General features: G+C 41.4%; 2 protein-coding genes across 2 annotated transcripts in view; one reads left to right on the top strand and one right to left on the bottom strand.

Moving 5' to 3' along the window:
• The first annotated feature begins 3,593 nt into the window (after positions 1-3,593).
• On the top strand, positions 3,594-14,196 carry LOC137268658 (protein mono-ADP-ribosyltransferase PARP12-like). The gene is made up of 7 exons (XM_067803233.1): positions 3,594-3,733; positions 5,043-6,138; positions 7,399-7,591; positions 8,432-8,622; positions 9,397-9,493; positions 10,769-10,893; positions 11,556-14,196. Exons 2-7 carry the CDS (start codon positions 5,078-5,080, stop codon positions 11,983-11,985), a joined length of 2,097 nt encoding a protein of 698 aa, XP_067659334.1. The 5' UTR covers positions 3,594-3,733; positions 5,043-5,077; the 3' UTR covers positions 11,986-14,196.
• A 2,473-nt stretch (positions 14,197-16,669) lies between these two features.
• LOC137268555 (myogenesis-regulating glycosidase-like) overlaps positions 16,670-19,295 on the bottom strand; it is a 4,484-nt gene continuing 1,858 nt past the window's right edge. Inside the window, exon 2 of the mRNA XM_067803124.1 lies at positions 16,670-18,720. Within this exon, the coding sequence (XP_067659225.1) occupies positions 16,738-18,699 (1,962 nt within the window). The 5' untranslated portion in view covers positions 18,700-18,720 and the 3' untranslated portion in view covers positions 16,670-16,737. The remainder of the gene's footprint in view (positions 18,721-19,295) is intronic.

Below are 19,295 nucleotides of genomic sequence, written 5' to 3'. Positions count from 1 at the left end.
TGTATATGCATTATACGTGCCCCTCTCACTCAATATAAGACACAGGAGTATATAAACATAGTCTACTCCGGAGAAATCCTAACCTGGCGTTATGTTAAACTGTTTTGCATTTGGTTGTAAAGTACACCCTGATTTCCACCATGTAGAATGAACTCTGTCCTTTAAGTTACGCTTGACACGACATCATTGTATATTCTCCGATCCCGTATCGCTTTTTAGCTTCTCTTTACATCGTCATTGCTGTGGTCGTACCTACAGTCGAAATAGACTGCTCAAAAATACTGTGGGACCACTCGATTGTTTGATATTGCTAACTGCAGTGTATGAAATCAGCAAGGAACAAAATGTTACCAGTCTAAAAAGGATTTAACCAGGCCAAACACAAAGATATTTACTCTGATATATGAATCTAAAATTTGTACCAGACCATCGGGCTCATTAGCTGTAAATTTAGGCCGTCGGTCAGAAAGCTTGCCCGTCTCGGACGGTTGGACGGGCCTTATTTCATACACTGCTAATTGTTAATCTGTTGTAACCGATTAACGTGGACCTTAATGGTCATTGACAGATTGATAACAGGAAAATTAGTCCGATCATCCTTGAGTCTTTTGATTTAGATATATTTTCATATTTGTTTTGAATAATCTTTAGTATGCAACGAGTTAAAAGTTTTCTCAATATCTGAAATTGCCGAGCCGGATGATTTGAAAAGGAAACGTGTTACCGACTATAGTCTGATAAATACGGAATAAAGGTTATTAACAGCTTTTCGTTTCGTTTTCTTTGTAAAATTTTGCGGCTTTTTCTGTAATATGGGACCCTGGATACTATTTGATATGGAGCAAAAGAGAAGAGACCACTTTTGTTCTTCATGCTGAGAAGAAGTTACAGCTCCTGATTGTTGTGTAATAAAACTTGCAGTCATCGGCTATATATATTCTGCTTAGCATCCATGTCACAGGCCAAATAGTCTCCGAGGGGGATAATTTCCCTTCTGCCTAAATGAGACAAGTCTAGATTTCCATAGGTTTTGAATCTCCCTTCTCACTGGGGCTCATTTTCAATTTAAAGGAAATGTTTACTTCAATGAAATGCTAGTTTAATTGTGAATGTTCTCAAATCAGCTTTAGATAACCCCTGTGCAGTGAATGCTCCCGAATAACTAGGTCACCACGCCCTAGCTTTCGTTACACTTGTACCTGAATTTGATATCCTGACGGGTCTACAGATGGCATTAAGCGTTAGTGTTGGCAGAGGTCGAAATGTCTCAATATGAGACACACCTTGCGGGTGTATATGTATTAAACATATCTCCATCCCTCAATATGAGACACACCTTGGGGTGTATATGTATTATAGATATCTCCATCCCTCAATATGAGACACACCTTGCAGGTGTATATGTATTATACGTACCTCCATTCCTCAATATGAGACACACCTTGCGGGTGTATATGTATTATACTTATCTCCATCCCCCTATATTACACACACCTTGCGGGTGTATATGCATTATACGTGCCCCTCTCACTCCATATAAGACACAGGAGTACATGCACAATGTATCCCCCTGCCTTCATATGAGACACACTTTGCAGGTGTGTGTGCATACAACTTTCCCCATGAGGATGGCCCTCCTTAAACATAGTCTACTTCGGAGAAATCCTAACCTGGCGTTATATTAAACTGTTGTGCATTTGGTTGTAAAGTACACCCTGATTTCCACCATGTAGAATGAACTCTGTCCTTTACGTTACGCTCGACACGACATCATTGTATATTCTCCAATCCCGTATCGCTTGGTAGCTTCTCTTTACATCGTCATTGCTGTGGTCGTACCTACAGTCGAAATAGACTGCTCAAAAGTACTGTGGGACCACTCGATTGTTTGATATTGCTAACTGCAGTGTATGAAATAAGCAAGGAACAAAATGTTACCAGGCTAAAAAGGATTTAACCAGGCCAAACACAAAGATATTTACTCTCATATATGGAACGTCTAAAATTTGTACCAGACCATCGGGGTCATTAGCTGTAAATTTAGGCCGTCGGTCAGAAAGCTTGCCTGTCTCGGACGGTTGGACGGGCCTTATTTCATACACTGCTAATTGTTAATCTGTTGTAACCGATTAACGTGGGCCTTAATGGTCATTGACAGATTGATAACAGGAAAATTAGTCCGATCATCCTTGAGTCTTTTGATTTAGATATATTTTCATATTTGTTTTGAATAATCTTCAGTATGCAACGAGTTAAAAGTTTTCTCAATATCTGAAATTGCCTAGCCGGATGATTTGAAAAGGAAACGTGTTACCGACTATACTCTGATAAATACCGAATAAAGGTTATTAACAGTTTTTCGCTTCGTTTTCTTTGTAAATTTTGCGGCTTTTTATGTAATATGGGACCCTGGATACTATTTGATATGGAGCAAAAGAGAAGAGACCAATTTGTGTTCCTGGAGACATTCGATCCTGGCTGGTTTAGTACACCTAAACGATAGGAATTTGGTAAGAGGGGAGATACTGAGGCCGAGTGAGTGAGTGAGTGAGTGAGTGAGTGGATGGGTTAGTGTCTAGGTAGGTGGGGTGGTCAGTGAGTGTCTGAGGTAATAGGTGAGGGTGTGAGTGAGTGAGTGAGTTACACAGTTATTCTCACGGATTCCGTACGACTAAACTGAATCTGATCCTAAGTGGCACAAGACAGTCCACTCCTATTTGAACATTGAGTCAACGAGAGGGCATCTACACAACACGATAGGAGACAGGTATTGTGTACAGTTCTAAATGTGTTGCATTAGAGGTAAATATTATCTCATTCCCAATTTGTACAGTTTGTACCTAAATGACACAAAACATGATGAAAGTCGAAAGGGAACACAGCCACGTTAAACGGGTTTGTGGTATTAATTACATAAGTCTATCGTCGACTCTTTGTGGCCCAGTAGAGATAGGTATGTTGCAGAGGATATTTATGAAGCGTGAAGAGTCATGTGACATGCTTTGACAAAGGGTTTCTTTCAGCTTCTTTACATATTCGGTATTGTAGTGTAAGCGTGACAGAGAGAGGGGTCATAATGGTGTATCAGGAGAGAGGACACGAATGTCTGTCCGGGAGACATCAAGCTTTTCCTTTGGCTTGACGGGGCCGAGAATTGACATGTTGACCTTCCCTTCTCCAGACAGACACTGCATCTACCACACCAAGGGTGCGCTATAGGATTACAGTAGTTCTGCATCAAAGAAAAAATGGCACTGGTGCTATACTTTTTTCTCATGCTGAGAAGAAGTTACAGCTCCTGATTGTTGTGTAATAAAACTTGCAGTCATCGGCTATATATATTCTGCTTAGCTTCCATGTCACAGGCCAAATAGTCTCCGAGGGGAATTATTTCCCTTCTGCCTAAATGAGACAAGTCTAGATTACCATAGGTTTTGAATCTCCCTTCTCACTGGGGCTTATTTTCAATTTAAAGGAAATGTTTACTTCTATGAAATGCTAGTTTAATTGTGAATGTTCTCAAATCAGCTTTAGACAACCCCTGTGCAGTGAATGCTCCCGAATAACTAGGTCACCACGCCCTAGCTTTCGTTACACTTGTACCTGAATTTGATATCCTGACGGGTCTACAGATGGCATTAAGCGTTAATGTTGGCAGAAGTCGAAATGTTATTTTCATTTCAGAGGTTTAATTTTATAGTTAGCTCTGCTTATTACCCGTGACAAATAACAGGTGAGTTTAGTTTACTTTGTGCTAAATCTCAATCCATGTACCTTGCAAGGATATATTCATATAATGTCACCTCTCCGTTGTATTCACTGAAGTCGCCATCTTGATTTCCTGTTTATGCTGAAAACCCGCGAGCGAGACACCTGAAATCCGACAGCCATATTTCTTTTTGGTGAGACTTTATTTGTTAATTTTAATTTGTGAATGATTTGTTATCGACAAAATGGCAGCGTGACTTATGTAATAAATCTGAGTGAGGGGAAAACCAACTGCTGCGAAAATCGACGCGGGTTCGATTCCTCAAATTGGAACGAACCTTCCTCCTCAGACAAGAAGTCAGACATGTATTTGTCATATTTATCAGGTTGCATTACTTCCAGATTTCTCGTTTTGCCCTTTTTTGTTTTTGCACATGTTCCACCATGTTCTCCCCAGTTTTTGGCAGCAGACAAGATATATATACTTACTTAATTTCCTTCTTAAAACTGTCCTCGTTGTTTTATTATCTTCAGTATTTAGATCAAATTTTATGCTTAATGCTAAGAAGCTACATGTATATTGTCAGTATCGCAGAGGGGTCGTCACATCCTTATAAACTAAAACACTCACTCACTCACTCATTCAACCACCCACCCATCCACCCACCGAAACACTCACCCAAAACTCACTCACTAACTCACCTACCCACCCACTCACTCCGCCACCCACGCATAGTGATCACACTGTGTATTTTTATATATTCAGGTTGGTAACAAAATGTGTCAAATTCACTGTATTGAGCAGTGTATTTGTGTTTGTTTTCGTATACAGACATTTTCATTCATATGTATCATAGTCATGAATATTGTTGAAAAGTATTCGTAGGATAACCTTTTCATGGTGATTCTTGCTGTGACAGCATGATGCGAAAAATATGAGTATTCATGGATTTGTACAAATTATATGTGCCAAGAAAATCAAGATAATCAATAGATTTTTCTGCATTGTTATCCCACAAAAGAAAACCCCAAGAACGAAAACAAACAAACAAAAAACAAACGAACAAAACACAAAAACTAACCAACAAAACACCCAAATAACCATAAAATAAAAAAAACCCCAAACCAACCCCCCAGAAACTTCTCACATTATCTTTAGTAGTGTTATATTCACTAACTGGGTTTCCGCTGTTAAAACGAAATTGATTATGAACAATGCATTGGAGTCACATCATGTGAAAAATTGATCCAGACATGAACACCCAAAAATGTATTTATAAGTACACCCATTTTACAAATAAATGTTTTATAACATGATATTAATTTCTTTTCAGATATTAAGCAAGGTTTTCATTTATAAGAAAAAATTATGAATGACAAATTGGCGATAACTCTTCTTGAACTAATATCGAAAAAAACAAACTGTGAAAGTGCTCTCAGTACTGTGCGTTCTGAGCTCCTGACCCGTGGGACACTGGGACAATTAAACACATCTGATCTCAGGCAACGACTTCAAAATTTACAAAGTACCTTTTCAATATCAGAGGGATCTCACGAAATACCGTATGTACGAATTGAAGTTAAAGTTGAATTATGTCCTGTAAAGACGCAATGCTCAAAGTCTACATGTGGATATCTTCATATTTGCAAATATTTTTTGCTCTCTAATTCCTGTAGAAGAAAGGTGTGTGAGTATGGTCATAGTTTGGATACTCCTCACAACCGAAAGGTGCTTAGTCAGTTTTGGATGGATCAACTTCCTGTCGAGGATGTACGAAATATCTTCAGGTGTATTCGGAACCGAACTTATCAAACTACACCACGCATTTGCCGAAATTTCCAAACTGGTTGCTGTGACGAGTCACAGAGGAAATGCCCATTTTTACATTTGTGTCCAAATTACATAAACGAATCTTGCACAATGCCTGTCTGTGATGGCCACGATGTCCTTGATAAAAGAGTGGCAATTACTCTTGAAAGATACGGCATTGATATGAAGAGATCTGAAGAAGAAATCCTTGGTGATTTGAGGGCACTTGAGTTATGTCAGTCAGCAGTGTCTGGATACAGATCAGAACCCGTGTTAGCGCACATAAACCAGGAAAGGAACATACGCGGAACTTCATGGGGACGGGGATCTGGAACAGGACGAGGAAGGCTCGGAGGACGAGGGGGCAGAGGAAACTTTGGACGGATTCCACAAAAGAGCTGCATGCAACCATGGGATGGTGAAATTTGCATGGAACACTTCCAAAATTGCCCTCGAAAGGGAAAATGTGATAAGCACCACAAAAAGAGAATTTACCAGTGGCAGTGCCTGTTACAGGATGAAGAGGAGCAGACTTGGCGTGACTTTGATGACACTACTAATATTCAGCTTGAGAAAACATTTGGTGATCCCCAGGAGAGCCAGTGTCTTATTGCCTTCAGGTGAGACTGCTGCCGTGTGAGTGGGTGAGTATGGTTTTAACCCACATTAGCAATATTCCAGCAATATTACGGCGGGGGACATAGGAATGATCTTCACATATTGTATCCATGTTAGGATCTTTTTTCAAGAAGGTCAAGAAATTACTTTGAACAATAATTTTGACACTAATCTTGTAGCCCGCGTTTGTTAGTGTTTGTTTCTAGTCGGTTGTTTTAAAATGAAAATCGTATGCATGCAAATTACATGCCATCTTTTAAATGAGACTACATTCCAAATATCTATGGTAGTAAGGAAGTGCAAATGGTGATGCACTCTCAAAACATTCAATAATATCACATCAACATCGACTGAATCCGATTGATCTCCTAATTTTAAAATATTTTTAATCGTAAATGAACAAAATGATTATCCCCTACTTTTTTGGAGAGAATATATAAATGTTTCAAATCGTATCCTCTTCGTACTCCCGTATCTGCAATCATCCAATCACATTCATATATAGCCAGGTGGATGTGGAGAAGATCCACATCATATAGTCAGTAGCATGTTTGATATTTACTAATATACAAAGCTTTCGCGTATCAATCCAGCATGACCTGGTCCTGTTTTGAAAGGAATTTCTTTGGTTGCTATAGGTTCTGCACAGTGTCCCCCATAATCAGAATTGAAACGTAGAACAATATGTGTTTGCAATCATTATGGAAACGAATCGAGCAATTCTGTAAAAGATGAGTTTATGGAAAGACATTGTCCCAGAAAATGTTTGACCTGTGCAACTTGTGAAGACACGGTTCGGGTAAGGTGATAACGAAACGATATTTAGTTTTACGATTGGATCAGCACACGTATACAGTCTTAATGCAGAATTCCAGCACATTTTCTCAGAACAGATGAGAAACAAGTTTGCTTTAAAGAGAGAGTTGTGCTTTTGTTTCATACTTGAAGCTGTATCACAATTTGATTACAGATTAATATTCGCCTCTTTAGATATGCATTGCATCTTAATTGCTTTCTGGCATCGTCAACTATGTGTTTACACTAGTCTGTTGTTTGTTGTTTAACGCCACACTCGGCAATATTGCAGTGATATGGCGGTGGTCTGTAAATAATCGAGTCTGGACACACCAGTGATCAACATCATGAGCATCTATAACTTACATGTGTTAACTAAGCCAAACGATCACGTTAGTCGCCTCTTTCCAATAGCATAGGTTACTGAAGACCAATTCTAACCCGTCTGTCTCTGTTTACATGAACAGAAAGGGGAATATTGTGACCATCAACTTCAAGACTATGACTGGATGCAGTAAACAGACACAGATGAGTGTCCGACGTCTGACAACACCTTCCTCCGACTCCCCAAAGGTCGAACCGGAACGATACAGGTGGTCTACGTTTTGGAGGTGGTTCTGGGAGGATGAAGATGGAGTGTGGATAGAGTATGATGTAATGGTGAGCAATAGCGGTGTAATTGGAAACTTATGACTGTTGATGGGTAGCAGATGGTAATGAAAGCCAAGGAAATGTATTTTCAAAAACATAATTAATTGGCGCACAGGGATACTGTCTCCTGAACACTGCAGGAACAATAGCTGTGCTCCTTTTTCGCGAGACACGTGTACGACCATCCACCATATAACAAGAACCCATTTTGGAAAAGCGAACCCTTTGCCGTTATGAGTTATTCACTGGTCACGAGGGGAACATGGAGATCAGGGAACATAGAAAACATCGAGGGTTTATAAGCCTATGTTTCCCTCATGACCAATGTTAATTTTGAATTGTTTGAAGCAGGCATATTAAACCTTTTGTAGCCATCGATAGATTTTGCAGACGACAGTAAAAACAGATTTAGAGTTATCTCCCTTCCATCGATTTGCATTCGCAAAACATCGGTAATTTCCGTACATGTTATTTGAGATAAAGTATTACAGCCATGAAGTACCAAATGGGTTCAACATTCCCAGCGGGGTACATACAAATGTTACTCGCTTGTGAGTGGAGTGCTCGTTAGTAGTAGGACAGTGGTCTATTTATGTGTGAGACAATGCAATGTTCCAGCAAGCACATTGACTAACCCAATAAGTCGTGCCGGTTTGTAAACTGGAGACAGTTTATAGCTTGATGGGTTTTCAGGCCCCGGATCCTGCCGCTTTCAGCCGATTCCTCACGATCCTGTAGGATGCCTCTGTCCCTGGCAACCACTGTTGTCTTAACGCCTCGAGTGCTTTGTCTATACATTCTTTTATATAAAAGACCAAACGTTACTTAATAATACCAATTTTGTTTTAGGAGCCAGACATCAGACATCGGTTAGAGAAAGCGTTTATAGACAATCCCGTCGGACAACTTCAACTCCAAATCAGCGGCAACATCTACGACATTCACTTTGGCAGCATGACACAAACAAACATCACTACTTCCACCAAACGCCGGGTTACGAGGAGACCACGTTTTTTCACCGAGACAGAGTTTGAAACCAGGTGAATACAAGGGCCTAGATTTTCGAAGCTCTCATAGGATAGTCCTAAGTTAATGATACTGCATGACACTTACGGCTATCTTAGCGCTTCACACATCTGGACCCAGGTCACAAACCACCTAAGGGTAAGAAATATTGGTCGTGGTAAGTTTGGATGGGTGACGTAAGAGCTTCTGGGACTTCGGTCCTGTCCCACAAAGAAGCACATGTGACACGAGGCAAGTGGCTTTGTCCTTAATGTGCCTGTTCACCCAGCAGGGAATGGGTACCCGAAGGGATGAGCTGTTTATGTCACTGTTAACCATCCAGCACAGACAGCGTGGGTAGCCCTAAGAATCCTTAACTTTGATGACTTGTGTGCGTGTTTTCGTAGGGCTTCACGCGTTCTGAGATTAGCTAGCCACGGTAATGAAATCTAGCGATCAGACGATACACTGATTGTATGGAGTTTATTTACATGTAACGTGCACATAAAATGCACGTGTTTTAGAAATAAATATGCATGAAAGCACACACCACACACACACACACACACACACACACACACACACACCAAACCCTCCCACACACACCCATCACACACACTCTCGTACCGCCTTTAGTAATACTCCAGCAATATTACGGTGGGGGACACCAGAATTACACTTTACACATTGCACCCATGTGGGAATCGAACCCAGGTCTACGGCGGAAAGAGCGAGCAAATCTACCACAAGGTCACCCTGCCCTCCCTCTTGTATACAAGATGTTGACAAGCTTTCATATATTGTTTTAGGGTCGACCCACGACTGCTGAAACCACTGAGCCCTAAAGAGTGGAGTACTGTCTACACAGACATGGATGAACTTGCGAAGCATTACAAGAGAGAAATGGTAAAACTGACACACTGAGGTATAACTGGAATAGTGTTTAAAAAGTCGTTAAGCCTATCTGCAAAAGAAGGTCTGTGTGTTTGTAGCAGCTTGTCGAGTCATCCCGCAGATGATATCATTACGTTGTCAGTTTGATGGCGGGTTAGCCTCTTTGATCATGTGGACATGTCGACTTCCCATCAGAAGGTCCGTAGTTCAAATCCAGCACGAAACATTTTATGGTCGTCACAGTTCCAGCATTCAAGCTTTCAAAGAGTTCTCATGTTGACATGTGGAAGACAGTGGCAACATACAAAATTAAATTATTTTACCATGTTTTTTGTCGACAAATTTCCTTTCCTTTCCTTGTGTTTATGACACGCTTTTAGTCACGTTCCAACCGGTTTCATGACCAGAGGTTCAAATTATTTTTTAAGAGGCACTTGCCACATGGCAGGTGACTTAAGGAAAGTAACTTCTAGTGACTACTTTTCAGTTGCCTTGATTTTATGACACAATGTTAATGTTTGAAGTTAAGTTTTACTGGACTATTCATCGAAGATTTCAAAGAACGATAACTCTATTTTATTATTAATGCGAAATTTAATAAAGCTACGTAATAAGCAGATATGAAATGAAATCCAAGTTTATTTGCAGTTTGAAACCATAAGTGGAAATTATCTAGTAGCCCACGGATAAGTAAGATACCGTTATTTGATTGCCCGAAATGAAAACTGACTTGTCCCGGGCGATGGGATGTTGTACACGGTTCATACTGATTGTCAAACTCATGTTTATGAATATACGGTCAGTGGACACTTCCTTTAACAGAGATATCTCGTGGTATGGAGATGTACTGTATGCTGTTGTGTATTGCAATCCTGGAGTTTAACCCTTGAATATATATTAGACTTTTCTTTCTGTATGTATATGCAATATAGAGTAGGCTATATTTATAACAAACATAGCTTACTGTTACGTGTATGTGTTAGAAGATCATATAATTACGTTTAAATTTTGAAGATCCCCAGTGAGTGAGTGAGTGAGTGAGTGAACGACTGAGTTAGTGAGTATGGTTTTACATCGCTTTTATTCCAGCAACTGATTGGCCGGGGCCATAGGCTTTTTGAGATTTCACGGAAAGGTCGAAACGTATTGAACGAAATACGTTTATAACACCCTTAAATTAATAATTACATTTGAGTTTGTGCTAACCGTAGTGTACGGTGTTTGGGATCTTCGTTTCAACCTGTACGGCACCGATAACGGTTTCCTATGACCATTTGTCTTTGCTAGGTATCAGAGACATCGGAGGAGTACCTGCGGGTCGAGAGCCTCTTCAGAAACACCATTCCATCTGGGAAGGTGATAATCGCCCTGGAACGTATAGAAAATGGGGAACTGTGGATCCGTTTTGATGCGTGAGAATTCTATTGTCATGCATATTTCACGAAATGTTTTTAATGAAACGCCATGGCGTATTTGTGCTGATCTAGGTCGGAATCGGTGTCCAACAACCAGTGCTTATCGTAAGATTTGACTAACTGACTGGCTGACTTCGTTGATGCATGCATGTCATCGTTTTCCAATCACTGGATTATCTGGTCCAGATTCGATTATTTACAGGGCATGATCTTGTAGCTGAAACATTGCTGAATGGGGCGTTAAACAACGAACGAGCATGCACACAAGTCATAATGAATTGTCCTTTTATTAAATTGATTTTCTGGGATAAAAACTGTGTTAAAGTTGACGCTTCAAACACAGCATTAGTTACCTTGGTCGCATGAATCTATTTTACTTTGTCTTTGTCTAGGAATTTTCAACGAAAATATTCTCTTTTTCCAAAACTGGATCTTCCATCCAACCATATAATCGCATGATTCACAACATGACAGAGAATTACACCACAGCCTAATATTAAGGCGGCTGTGTGGTAGCCTAGTTGGTAAAAACCTTTGCTCGTCATCCGGGTTCGATTCACACATGGACACAGTGACTGAAGTCCATATCTGGTGTCCCCCGCCGTGATATCTTGTTAGAAGCTGGGCAAAATTAAATTCACTCATGTCGAATATTACAGACAAAGGGAGCGCATGAAACGAAAAGCTGGGAAGAATGTGGACGAGCGGCAATTGCTGCATGGCACAACAGACGCTAGTACAGAAGCGATATGCAGACAAGGGTTTGAATTTCGTAACAGCGGCGACAGATTTGGATGCCGTTACGGAATGGGAAGCTATTTCGCAAGGGATGCAAAATATTCACATTGCTACACGGACCAGAAAACCGACATCAAGAAGATGTTCGTCGCGCAAGTACTGGTAGGGGAGTTCACGGTTGGTGCCAGCGATTACAAGCGGCCACCCCCGAGGAATGCCAGTGATCCGTACGAACTGTTTGACTCATGTGTGAATGATGAACTTGATCCCCAAATCTTCGTCATATTTTCCCTGGATCAGGCTTATCCCCAGTATCTGATCACTTACATAGATACAGCAGTGTGGTACTGATATCAAACATCTTGTGGTGAAATTTAGTCAGAATGAACCGTTGGTGAAAATACCCAGAACATATGTGTCTTACAGGTGCAGTAACATATGTGTCTTACAGGTGCAGTAACATATGAACCTATTGCATGTGTCCCCGCCTGTTCTCTGGTACCTCTTGAAGAGTAGGTCGTCAGCAGCCCATGTTTGTGGGATAATGACCCGTGAAGGTCCGGGGTAGAATAGGCCAACAGTAACCCATGCTTGCCATAAAAGGCGAGTATGCTTGTCGTAATAGGCTACTAACGGGATCGGGTGGTCAGGCTCGCTGACTTGGTTGACACATGTCATCGTATCCCAAATACGGAGATCGATGCTGATGCTGTTGATCACTGGATTGCCTGGCAGACCATTGCTGTTATAGTGTCTACTTCAGGACTGCCATTTCCAAATATAGTCTGGTTCATAATTATTGAGAATTTTTCTTCTTACTTTGAGCTATCCTAACACCTCAACTGATTCACTGATACTTAAAACTAAGTAATGGTATAAGGGAGGTAACTCATCTTCGCCTACTGAGTATAGTACAATTAGAGTTACCTCCCCTGAATTTGTAGCAGACGTCATTTTCCTCAGCACTGTCAACAATGTCTGCTGAAGATAAAAGAAGGTTGATTTTTGAGTTGTGTAATCAAGGAATTGATGATGTAAATACATTGGCAGAGAGAACAGAGAGAACTCCTCTTTCTACTGTGTATAGGATTAGGAAGAATTTAAAAGAGGGAAAGGATTTGGAGCACCAGAAAGGAGCAGGGAGACCCAGAAAATTGGACTTCTCAGATCGCGTCCGGCTGGGAATTCTAGCGTCTAAAAAGCAAAGGGCAAGCATCTCCAACATCAGGTATGAAATGATAGAAAGGGGATCAACAGTTGTATCATAATCTACAGTTAGAAGAAATTTGATTGATCTTAGATGGGAGAAAAAGACTGGAATTCCTTCTCCTCTCATGAAATAAGAACATAAAGACAGGCGTGTTGAGTGGTGTTTGGCACATGAAAACTTTGACTGGGAAAATGTGATTTTTACTGATGAAAGCTCAAGATGGGTATATCCCAATAATGTGAAAATAGGGACAAAGTCTGCGTCAGCACCGTTGTATCGACGACCTAAATACAGCCCAAAGTTTCATGTATGGGGAGGGATATCCTTATTAGGAACGACCCCGCTGTGTGTGTTTGAGGGAAATCCGACAAGTCAACGCTACACTAACATATTAGATAACTTTCTCCTTCCAAGTGCACATGTGTTTTATGGAAATGACTGGATTTTGCAGCAAGATAATGATCCTAAACACACCGCAAAACATGCCAAGCAGTGGTTTCAGGAGAAAAATGTGACTGCATTACCATTTCCTGCATATAGTCCTGACTTAAACCCCATTGAGAACATTTGGGGGATGATGAAGGAATGTGTGAATCAAAAGGGGTTGACAAAAATTGAAGACATGAAGAGAGAAGTGGTCCGATACTGGGACAGCATAACTCACGAGACACTAACCTCTCTGATAGGAAGTATGCCTACCCGTCTTAGACTGTGCCGTGAAGCTCAAGGAGACTTGATAAAATATTTAATTGTTACCTACACAACATGAAAAGGTCAGTTCACTTTTACAATACATTCAATTTTATCTGATTTGTTCTCGTTTAATAATATGAAATGCTTTAGCTATTCTCAATAATTTTGAACCATACTGTATTTCTAAAGACCGAAAACTATGTAGCCAGATGTAGTTATTATTATTCAGTCAGCAATCTTAATCTTTGTCACTACCGCAGAGTACTTTGTTTTGTCAGCTACCCTGTTCCTCTTTGTCACTCCCATTAATTACCGTGTTTGACATTTATGGTCTTTATTGGTCATCCATCTTGGCTGTGTCTGTCATCACATCAACTGTATAAGGAAGTACTATTGTTTCTCTATCTGTCCATTGTTGAATCTTTGCCTGTCCAATGTTGTTAAAACTGTATATATGCATATATGCTCACATCTATACTGGACGTGAGATGTGAGTGTGGAGTCCGGCATTCCGACTGTCTTTGTAGGAACGACCGCGAGCAGGATTATGCCGCTCGCAGGAAAGGCCCTGGGGTTGAGCTGGAAGTCCGCTCACCTCATTCATGTATACTCGTTTGTCATGTCTTGTGAAACCAACTAAAGAAGTTTGAACAACTAAACTATGCCTTCTTCTTCATCAACGTATTCATTTGTTTTCGTCAACGTGATGTTCATCTAATACCGGACTAATTCTCCAGTCATCAAAATCATGAGCTAATTCACCCCGAGCCGATGACCACAGGCCCGCGTTGACATTACTGATTGTGGCGGTAAACAACAAACAAACAAAAGTGTTTTTGGTTTGGTAAACAACTGACTAGGCGTGTCGTGTAACATAGGTAGAATGGTGTTCTCTCGATTTTTCTGTAACACCTGGTGTCCTACCTGTTGATACTACATGACAGAAAGATGCTTTCTGAAAGATGCATTCAGATATAACTGACGGGATAACTGTAAATTGTCTGTTGTTGGTATTGGCTAACTGCCTGTCTCTGTAACTCCTTATGATCCAATACCCGTGCTTCAAACAGTTCAAAATTAACGTGTACAGTAAGATAAATACGTTGTTCACTGGTCCCTCGGGGCCCACAGGTTGAGGTATCATCTGTGTTTATGTTCATAATCAAACATAGACTCACTGGTTCATACCCTAAAATGTTGTATACGAGAGCGAACATAAACAAACACAGAGGTTACATCAACACAACTTACAATGTTGAAAGCCAATATTGGTTGTCTGTTACATCTTCAGAACTATTTGCCTCACGTCCACAAGTGACCGCGGTCAACGTCAACGGTTATCTTTCATCATTACGTGAGTTTCGTGAAGGCCTCATAGTTATATATTATTTAGGGTATATATGTTACTGGTGAGTCACGTTTTATAAGCCTTACATCCAAAACAGTATCGCCTTGAGTGAGGGCATAAAAGCTGAGTGATTGCGATACTTAATCAATAAATCACAGATAAACAGCGAAACAGAGTTTTCTGAACAAGAGTAAACTTGTTTATCTGTAACCATGGTAATAAGGAAATGTGTCTTACATTATTCACATGCTTCGTATTGTCCATATACAAAACATTTTTACCTGATGTTATTACATGTTATTTCCGTTAGATTACACTTACATTTTATCATCTTTTCCACGATTCCGATTGGCAGATATGGAATAAAAATTGAATATTTCGATAGCTCCAGAAGAAATGGGTTATTTGAATATATCTGAGATAATTATCGAAGTCTTGAGGTAAGTAGCTATACCAAGACTGGGTATAAAATTTGGTCTTCAGCACATTGTTTCATACCATAAAATCTTCTTTTCGAGGATGATGGTGAAATAGAGAGCTGTGATGGTTGTAGGGTGATGTTACTTTTAACGTCGAGACCATTTATTCCCGTAAAAGAGAGAACAATGGGTTCGAACCCAGGACTTTCGGAGTAACTAAGGCACCTTTTTTGAACAGCTGATGACTGACCCTGACCCATCAGCAAAGCCTAACCCAGAGTTAGTGAGAGTAACGGTGGACAGGGTATTACCTTAGGGACCGTTCATAATTGGTGTGAGTGAGTTGTGAGCTTAGTTTTATGCCGCTTTTAGTCATCAACTAATCAGCATGAAACAGAAAAGCGAAGTTTGTTAGCTTGACTCATGACATGCTTGATATCCTACACGACAGCTTGTCACGCAGTGAGTGAGTGAGTGAGTTTGGCTTTACACCAATATTCCAGCAATATAACAACGGAGGACACCAGAAATGGACTTCACACGTTATCTTACCTCACACATGAATGTCACTTTCTGATTGGCCGGGCGCTATTCTATTATTTTAAATGTACCCCGCTTACAGCCGAGGTATTTTTTTCAATGTACACCGCTGGGAATTCCGAACTCTTCTTGTGCTTCATGGTAGTACTTCTTTGTCTCGCTTAACATTGAATCATGCATCAAGCACTGAAATTACCGATGTTTTGCGATTGAAAATCGATGGAAGGGGGATAACTCTAAATCTGTTTACCTTGTGTCGTCTGCAAAATGGCGATTCGCCTCGCATTCAACAGAAGTGCTTCGAACTGTTCAAAATGAAAATTCAGGTGTTCGGTAAGATAAATACGTAGTTTACAGGTCCTTCGGGGCCCATAGGCTCATGTATCATCGTGGTTTGTTTATGTTCATAAACATAGGTGTTATTATGCACATAAACACACCTCGAGGATACATAAACCCATACCCCTCGCGACCAGTGAACAAGTTATATCGTAACTATGTGTGTTTATTTTATGTGCGTGCGTGTGAGCGATATTATATGACTTTAATGGGGAAGGGGAAGGGCTGGGGGAAGGGGAAGGGCTGGGGGGTTGGGTGGGGGAGGGTTGGTGTGTTGTGTGTGTTTGTGGTGTGTCTGTGTGTGTGGGGTGGGGTGGTTATAAAATAGGTCTGCATAATTTTTATAAACAGTGATGACGTCTCTAGGAGCAGAGGAAACAACAACGTTTCTTTCGGGAATCCACGAGAACAAGTCAGACACCAACAGCAGTTTCAAAATCAGATAAATGCGGTACATTTTTGTTTGACAGATTATGAGACTGTAAGAAAACTTCCAAATCTTTAATCGTCAGCAAGAGAAACCCTCGTAATTACAACGAGATGCTTTGTCAACGTCAAGCTATTTTAGTGAAATATGGAAGATCTCGTAAGGTAACAGGATAGTCGATCCATTTCCCTCCATCTTGTGTCTGTCCCTTCAGTTCGTCGCGCCATCTACCAGCAGGAAGATAAATTCTTCTCATTGTCGCACCTTGCTCTACAACAGGTGCCACCAAAACATCATCACCAAGTAGAAACTGATCATCCACGGTCAGGGCTGCTTCATCTGTGGGTGCTATCCACCATAGGGGCCTAATGATAGGATAACCCGTGGTTAAGGAGTCATTGGCCAGACCAATGATCTTGTCAGCATACTTCGCATGGAGTTGAACCATCTCCTGAGCTACTTCTATCACAGTGCTGTTGTTGTATGCCCAAGGTTCCAGTGAGAACTGCATAAGTGACATGAGAGCGTTGGCTTGTACCCATCTGATAAACAGCTCCGGGTCGGGGTATGCGCCATAGCTATCGCCTCCGATATAATCCGGAAGAATGAATGGGTAGCCCAAAAGCCCGAAAGTCAGCACATTTGTTATAATGGTCCTAAATCCTTCTTGGAAGGTCCAGATTGAATTCTTATCCAACGCTCTGACATATATGGGAAGGTGTTGTGTTCTCAAACCTGTACGAACCTCTACCCGATTCTGTGTGGTGTCGCTGTTATGAGCCGCAGTGGCGTACAGTCTGGTGTAGTGATTACGATTGGGAAATGTCTGGTTTGCTTTGAATATTGGTGGCAAATAGGTTACATCGCCTGCATCAAATTTGAAGGTGTCAATTCCATAGTTGGTCTTCAGAGCGTTCAGTTCGTCCAGATACCACTTCACTGCGCCAGGGTTGCTGAAGTCAATATGACCCGCCATTGGTCCATTCCACCATGTAGTCAAAGCAGGTCTTTTCCCAGAAACATCTGGAATCAGCCATCCTTGACTTGCCAGGTATGGGAATGCTTTGGTATCGATATTAACAAAAGGATGGACCCACAGAGCTACGGCAATATTTTGACTGTGTAATGTGTCCACCATGCTTTTTGGGTCTGGGAACGTTTCAGGATTGAAGACCAAGTCACCATATTTTGGGGTCCAGTCGTCGTCAATTCCTATCTGACTTATTGTAAAGTTGTACTTCTTGATATCATTGACAAAATCTATTACCAATGCCTGTGTGATGTTCTTTTTATACTTTGCCCATGTTGCCCAGATAGGTGTATGGAACAGCAGAGGATTTGGAGTTCCTTCTGGCTTCTGGATGTACCTGTCTGACAAGAGCTGGTGGATACTCCTGGCATCTTGAGCCATGCATACTGTGTAGTTCAGCTCCGGGAGATTGACACCACCACTGGAATACCAATACTCATCATATTTAGCCTGGAGACACAGCTTCTTATCCCCGGTTGCGTTGATGCTTACAAACAGTGGTATGTCTTCTTCAATATAGATCCCTTGTCCTTCGGAACTGAAGAACATGCGCTCCTGAACAGGACCGTAGTTGTCAGTGAAGTCGCTGTCCGTCCCAACGAAGGGCATCATGTTCGTGCTAACCTTCTCCAACGGCCAGAGTTGTTCCCGGAGTTCAGATCCCCCGTACCAGTGCCCCTTTCCAAGATCTAAACAGTCGGTCAACACCTGTGTGACGCACGTAGTAGCTTTCCAAGACACGTCGACACAGTCGGTGTCCTGATACTGGTAGCTTCTGATTCTCAGGTCTGCAGCTTCAGAGACCCCAATACTGAGATAGTTTCCATCGACAAGGGTTTGTAGGTCTCGGGATTTCGGCAAGTCAATTCCAAGTTGGGCTGCTAGGGGGTTTCGGCCATGCAGGTTCTCCACTTTCATTTCCATGGGGCGAGAGGCAACATTTACGGTTATGGGTCCAACTTTGTATGGTGTCTGTCTGCTTTTCAGGGCGAGAACAGGTGAACATGTGACAGCGAGAAGAAGAACACACGTGACACCTGGTACCCATTGGGGATACATATTGATTTACGATGCAATGTCCTGAAATTGAAAGTGGAAAATATGACCAGTTAAGAATTGTGACTGCAAAATGTGTCCTGTCACCTCAAGGAAACTATCATTATTATCAGGCAGAGGTAAACATTTCAAAATACACTTTTGTGCATACGTTATGTCATGATCCTATTGCCATGGGAAGGCACAATGGTTACAGGAGTAATTTGTAAAGGAGTAGATCCGAGTTCGAATCTTAATCACTGGGCAGGTGCTCAGACGACCTAAGGGAGGGAGGGAGGGAGGGAGGGAGGGAGGGAGAGAGAGAGAGAGAGAGAGAGAGAGAGAGAGAGAGAGAGAGAGAGAGAGAGAGAGAGAGAGAGAGAGAGAGAGAGAGAGAGAGAGAGAGAGAGAGAGAGTAGTCATGTAGCTATAATCATGTGGCAGAAGAGTGGACACGAATTTCTGTCCAGGAGACATCAAGCTTTTCCTTTTGGTTCGGTGGGGCGACAATCGACATATTCACCTTCCCTTCTCCAGACACACACACAGAGAGAAACACACGTGCAGATGCACAACTCAACACACAAAGTGACACAGCGTGTAAGCACCGTTACCGTCCC

The sequence above is a fragment of the Haliotis asinina genome, chromosome 16, assembly GCF_037392515.1.
Source record: "Haliotis asinina isolate JCU_RB_2024 chromosome 16, JCU_Hal_asi_v2, whole genome shotgun sequence".
Classification (NCBI taxonomy): domain Eukaryota; kingdom Metazoa; phylum Mollusca; class Gastropoda; order Lepetellida; family Haliotidae; genus Haliotis; species Haliotis asinina.
Note: the sequence above shows the minus strand (reverse complement) of the source record. Positions and strands in the feature narration are given on the sequence as shown.

Excerpts from the sequence above, each read along its gene's own strand:
- LOC137268658 (XM_067803233.1), top strand. The coding sequence starts at position 5,078 with ATGAATGACAAATTGGCGATAACTCTTCTTGAACTAATATCGAAAAAA. Across the intron at positions 8,623-9,396 it reads GAGACAGAGTTTGAAACCAG|GGTCGACCCACGACTGCTGA; the intron begins GTGAATACAAGG and ends ATATTGTTTTAG. Across the intron at positions 10,894-11,555 it reads CTGTGGATCCGTTTTGATGC|ACAAAGGGAGCGCATGAAAC; the intron begins GTGAGAATTCTA and ends CGAATATTACAG.